This window comes from Bombina bombina, chromosome 1 (assembly GCF_027579735.1).
Source record: "Bombina bombina isolate aBomBom1 chromosome 1, aBomBom1.pri, whole genome shotgun sequence".
NCBI classification, from domain to species: domain Eukaryota; kingdom Metazoa; phylum Chordata; class Amphibia; order Anura; family Bombinatoridae; genus Bombina; species Bombina bombina.
In genome coordinates, this window is record NC_069499.1 from 1,138,626,654 (window position 1) to 1,138,632,359 (window position 5,706).

At 40.6% G+C, this 5,706-nt stretch overlaps 1 protein-coding gene across 1 annotated transcript; it reads right to left on the reverse strand.

Annotated features, from left to right (window-relative positions):
• Nucleotides 1-4,127: 4,127 nt before the first annotated feature.
• On the reverse strand, nucleotides 4,128-5,487 carry LOC128641617 (heat shock protein beta-11-like). Its single transcript, XM_053694158.1, has one exon. It carries the CDS (start codon nucleotides 5,362-5,364, stop codon nucleotides 4,750-4,752), a length of 615 nt encoding a protein of 204 aa, XP_053550133.1. The 5' UTR covers nucleotides 5,365-5,487; the 3' UTR covers nucleotides 4,128-4,749.
• Between the last annotated feature and the right edge of the window lie 219 nt (nucleotides 5,488-5,706).

Consider the following 5,706-nt stretch of genomic DNA (forward strand, 5'->3'; position numbering starts at 1 on the left):
AATCTTCTATCGTCATCCATCCGGAGCGGAGCGACAGCATCCTGAAGACCTCCGACGCGGAACATCCATCCTGGCCAACGACTGAACGACGAATGACGGTTCCTTTAAATTACGTCATCCAAGATGGCGTCCCTCGAATTCCGATTGGCTGATAGGATTCTATCAGCCAATTGGAATTAAGGTAGGAACATTCTGATTGGCTGATGGAATCAGCCAATCAGAATCAAGCTCAATCCGATTGGCTGATTGGATCAGCCAATCGGATTGAACTTGATTCTGATTGGCTGATTCCATCAGCCAATCAGAATATTCCTACCTTAATTCCGATTGGCTGATAGAATCCTATCAGCCAATCGGAATTCGAGGGACGCCATCTTGGATGACGTAATTTAAAGGAACCGTCATTCGTCGTTCAGTCGTCGGCCAGGATGGATGTTCCGCGTCGGAGGTCTTCAGGATGCTGCCTCTCCGCTCCGGATGGATGACGATAGAAGATTCCGCTTAGATGAAGACTTCAATCGGATGGAAGACCTCTTCTGCCCCGCTTGGATGAAGACTTCTACCGGATGGAGGACCTCTTCTTGCTCCGCTTGGATGAAGAATTTGGCTCGGCTGGGTGAAGACGATTCAAGGTAGGAAGATCTTCAGGGGCTTAGTGTTAGGTTTATTTAAGGGGGGTATGGGTTAGATTAGTGGTATGTGGGTGGTGGGTTGTAATGTTGGGGGGGGTATTGTATGTTTTTTTTTTTACAGGCAAAAGAGCTGAACTTCTTGGGGCATGCCCCGCAAAGGGCCCTGTTCAGGGCTGGTAAGGTAAAAGAGCTTTGAACTTTAGTAATTTCGAATAGGGTAGGGCATTTTTTTATTTTGGGGGGCTTTGTTATTTTATTAGGGGGCTTAGAGTAGGTGTAATTAGTTTAAAATTGTTGTAATATATTTCTAATGTTTGTAAATATTTTTTTATTTTTTGTAACTTAGTTCTTTTTTATTTTTTGTACTTTAGTTAGTTTATTTCATTGTATTTTTTTGTAGAAATTTTATTTAATTTATTTATTGATAGTGTAGTGTTAGGTTTAATTGTAGATAATTATAGGTAGTTTATTTAATTTATTTATTGATAGTGTAGTGTTAGGTTTAATTGTAACTTAGGTTAGGATTTATTTTACAGGTAAATTTGTAATTATTTTAACTATTTTAGCTATTAAATAGTTCTTAACTATTTAATAGCTATTGTACCTGGTTAAAATAAATACAAAGTTACCTGTAAAATAAATATTAATCCTAAAATAGCTATAATATCATTATAATTTATATTGTAGCTATATTAGGATTTATTTTACAGGTAAGTATTTAGCTTTAAATAGGAATAATTTATTTAAGAAGAGTTAATTAATTTCGTTAGATTAAAATTATATTTAACTTAGGGGGGTGTTAGTGTTAGGGTTAGACTTAGCTTTAGGGGTTAATACATTTATTAGAATAGCGGTGAGCTCCAGTCGGCAGATTAGGGGTTAATAATTGAAGTTAGGTTCGGCGATGTTAGGGAGGGCAGATTAGGGGTTATTACTATTTATTATAGGGTTAGTGAGGCGGATTAGGGGTTAATAACTTTATTATAGTAGCGGTGCGGTCCGCTCGGCAGATTAGGGGTTAATAAGTGTAGGCAGGTGGAGGCGACGTTGAGGGGGGCAGATTAGGGGTTAATAAATATAATATAGGGGTCGGCTGTGTTAGGGGCAGCAGATTAGGGTTACATAGCTATAATGTAAGTGGCGGCTCTTTGCGGTCGGCAGATTAGGGGTTAATAATTGTAGGTAGCTGGCTGCGACGTTGTGGGGGGCAGGTTAGGGGTTAATAAATATAATATAGGGGTCGGCGGTGTTAGGGGCAGCAGATTAGGGGTACATAAGTATAACGTAGGTGGCGGTCGGCAGATTAGGGGTTAAAAAAATGTAATCGAGTGTCGGCGATGTGGGGGGGCCTCGGTTTAGGGGTACATAGGTAGTTTATGGGTGTTAGTGTACTTTAGAGCACAGTAGTTAAGAGCTTTATGAACCGGCGTTAGCCCAGAAAGCTCTTAACTACTGACTTTTTTCTGCGGCTGGAGTTTTGTCGTTAGATTTCTAACGCTCACTTCAGACACGACTCTAAATGCCGGAGTTAGAAAGATCCCATTGAAAAGATAGGATACGCAATTGACGTAAGGGGATCTGCGGTATGGAAAAGTCGCGGCTGAAAAGTGAGCGTTAGACCCTTTTTTGAATGACTCCAAATACCGGCGGTAGCCTAAAACCAGCGTTAGGAGCCTCTAACGCTGGTTTTCACGGCTACCGCCAAACTCCAAATCTAGGCCTAAGTTAGGCATGGGCGCACCTTTTATTTCTTGATTCCTGTCCATATCCATTTAAAGAGGTTTTTAGATACATGTTAATTGTGACACACTGATAGCCTACTCTCTGTCAGGTTTGCGAACATCTAAAGAACCTTACTTATATATTTCATATTTAGACTATTAGAAACCACACACTAGCTTCTGCTTATGCTGAGTGCCCACTATATGAAAATGCAGCTTCTACTGCTTACTATTCATAGCCGTGTTAGCCGCATCTACATAATGTAAATGGCTGCACAGCCCTGCTATTCTACATGAGAGTGAGTGCCGTGGCTTCTGATTGCCTCTACAGCAGTGCTTTCCAAGCTGTGTGTCGTGACACATTAGTGTGTCGGCAGCAGTGTGTAGGTGTGTCCCTGCTTCAGCACAAATATTTTTGAATTTAAATTTTTTTTGGTTTCCGCCTTTCCGCCTGCTTGCTACGCATATCACATGGTTGACACGTGATTGATACCTAGTGGGTCACAGATCATCTTAACCTTTTGGCACAGCTCAGTGGGAACTGAAACTATTCCCATTGGCGGCACATTGGCTCCTGACTGCACGTGTAGTCTCCTCAATCGGCTCGTGACTGCATTTGTAGTCAGTGAGTGGGATAGCAGTGTGTTTGCAGCACGGGCAGTAGTCACTCAGACTCTCAGAGCTCTGAAGGCAGCAGCTTTAACGCTGAGCTGGTCAGTGTTTGTTTGTTTTTTTGCAGCTAGCTCCCAGTAGAGCATTGCTTAAAAATGCTTGATGATGAAATGCAAGTGTCTTTATCTAATATTCCACCCAATATTCAGAAGCTGTGTTCATCCCATCAAACCTCATACATCCCATTAAAATATTAAGTAGCTATTGGTGTTAAACTTTTTTTTTTAATTCTTGCACATACTTACTGTTACTTGTAAATGCATTTTATTATATAATTTATGTATGCGTACGTATCTCTTAAAACAAGTTAGTTTAACCTCCTGTTTGCTACTACAACTGAATTACTGTGACGCAAAATGATGTAGGTCTAAAAAGTGTGTCACCAACATGAAAAGTTTGGAAAGCTCTGCTCTACAGCTTGCTGTGTAATAAAAAAAACAATTCTTTGTGAACATAAGTGGAGGACCAAGAGGGTAAGCAATTGAGGGGTTATAGAAGTTTTAATAGAGAGTGAGTAGAGGTCCTATACTGGTATAGATGATGATAAGCATTTTGAAAGCATGTTGCAATTAAAAGATAAATAAAAAATAAGGCCTTTGAGGCCCATTTATCATGCTCCATATGGAGCTTGTGGGCCCATCAATCAACCCGAGTACGATCAGGTTGATTGACACCTCCCTGCTGGCGGCCCATTGGCCGCGAGTCTGCAGGGGGTGGCGTTGCATCAGCAGCTCTTGTGAGCTGCTGGTGCAATGCTGAATACGGAGAGTGTATTGCTCTCCGCATTCAGCGAGGTCTTGCGAACCTGATCCACACTGTCGGATCAGATCCGCAAGACCTTTGATACATAGGCCCCTTAGTGTCCCTTTTGCACCTGGGTTTGTTGAGCCCTGTAACTGAGGTCAGACTGAAAGTCCTAAACTTACAACAAAGATCATTTGCATAGTGTGTTTGCTTGCAAATACATTTAATCTGTGTATATGATGATCTTATAATGAGGTCATATACAAAATGGAACATTAGAACATTTTTTGTTGCATACTTTTTTTCTGTAAAACATGTTGCTGTATTGAGAAGAAACTGTTTCTGTCCACCAATAACAGTGATTTTATTCAATTTTTTTATTTCTTGCTGTGTTTTTACAATACAAATATACTATAGATAAGTTGTGTAATAAAATTATAATGCCCTAAGACCTTACTATAACTTTATGTACAGTAATTTAAATGAACATGAAAGTCAGAATTACATTTTCATGATTCAGATAGTGCATGCAGTTTTAAAACACATTTAAATTCACTTCTATTATCAAAATTACTTAGTTATCCTGGTATTTATTTTTGAAAGCATATGCAGATATCCTCAGCAGCAACAATTCAGTAGTTGAAGCTAGCTGGTGATTGGCGGCTGCACATATTTGTCTCTTGTCATTGGCTAATAAGATATGTTCAGTTAGCTTCCAGTAGTGCATTGCTGCTCTGGAGCTGACCGTAGCTTTAATTGTGTATAAAACATAGTTATTATATGCAAACAATAGTGCAATAATAAAGTGCTCCAATATGTTAGAGCTTACCACAATTTAATTGACCAATACAATATAATGGACAAGGTAAAATATGATTTTAATAAACATTTAAAAGACAACAATGTCTACAGATACAAAACGTTTTATTCAGAAATATGTTTTTATTTAGGGCTACATGTTTCATTATGACAGGTACTTGTTATGCTTTTGAGTCTTTGCTGTTCTCTGTCTCCTTGGCACTATCTGTAGTCTCAGTGCTCTGTATGCTCTTATTTGTTCCTGAAAGCTGGATAGGGACTGTCCTTTCCTGACCAGCAGGGGGAGCCACTCGTGGGGCTTCTATACGTAGCTGTCCATCAGCAGACACAGTGCAGCTCAGCTCATCCACGTTAATATCCTGGGGAAGATCGGACTCCTTTCTCAAGATTTGACACTTGTATGAGAAAGAGCCTCTGCCATCATCTGTCTTTGATTCTTTTGCCCCAGTCACCAATAGCTTTCTCCCCAGGATTTTGACTGTCAGCTCTTGGGGTGAGAAATCCCCAACTCCCAGACACAGCATGAAGCCTCCATCTTTTGATGTCTCACAAGAGCCTTGCACAGGGAGGGTCTTGTCCTGTTGAAGTGTTATCTCCTGCATGAGCTGCTGGTGAAACTGGTCAAGCTGTTGCATCCTCTCTTTTATTGCTGCTACTGTCCTGGTCATCTCCTGTTCCACCACAGAAAAGAGGTCTCTGGATGCTGGCCACAGAGGCTGCAACAGGAGGCTGAGAGGGCTAACACTGGACATCCTTGAGAAGGGCGTACAAAGCATGGTGATCTCAGGTTGTAGATGTCCCTTCAAGTTGTTTAGCTGGTTCTCTTTTTTGTTGATTCTATTTACTGAAGGCTGTGAACAACAGATTTTATACCCCTTACAGATTCTTCCAGCCCCTTCCTGCATTCGCCGGCAATGCCATAGTATATAAACAGATCGTGCTACATAACACTGTCACTCAGATTCCCAGCCTCATAAACTAAATTAACACTGTTGACTTCACCAGCCAAAATATGCCCACATGTCACTGTCAGCTGTGTTCTTCATTCCTAAAGTGTGAGCTGTGTCACTGTTACATGATTGTTTTTTTTTTCCTTCATTCAGTGAACACTTCATCTA

Coding starts and splice junctions, on each gene's coding strand:
- LOC128641617 (XM_053694158.1), bottom strand. CDS start 5,364: ATGCTTTGTACGCCCTTCTCAAGGATGTCCAGTGTTAGCCCTCTCAGC.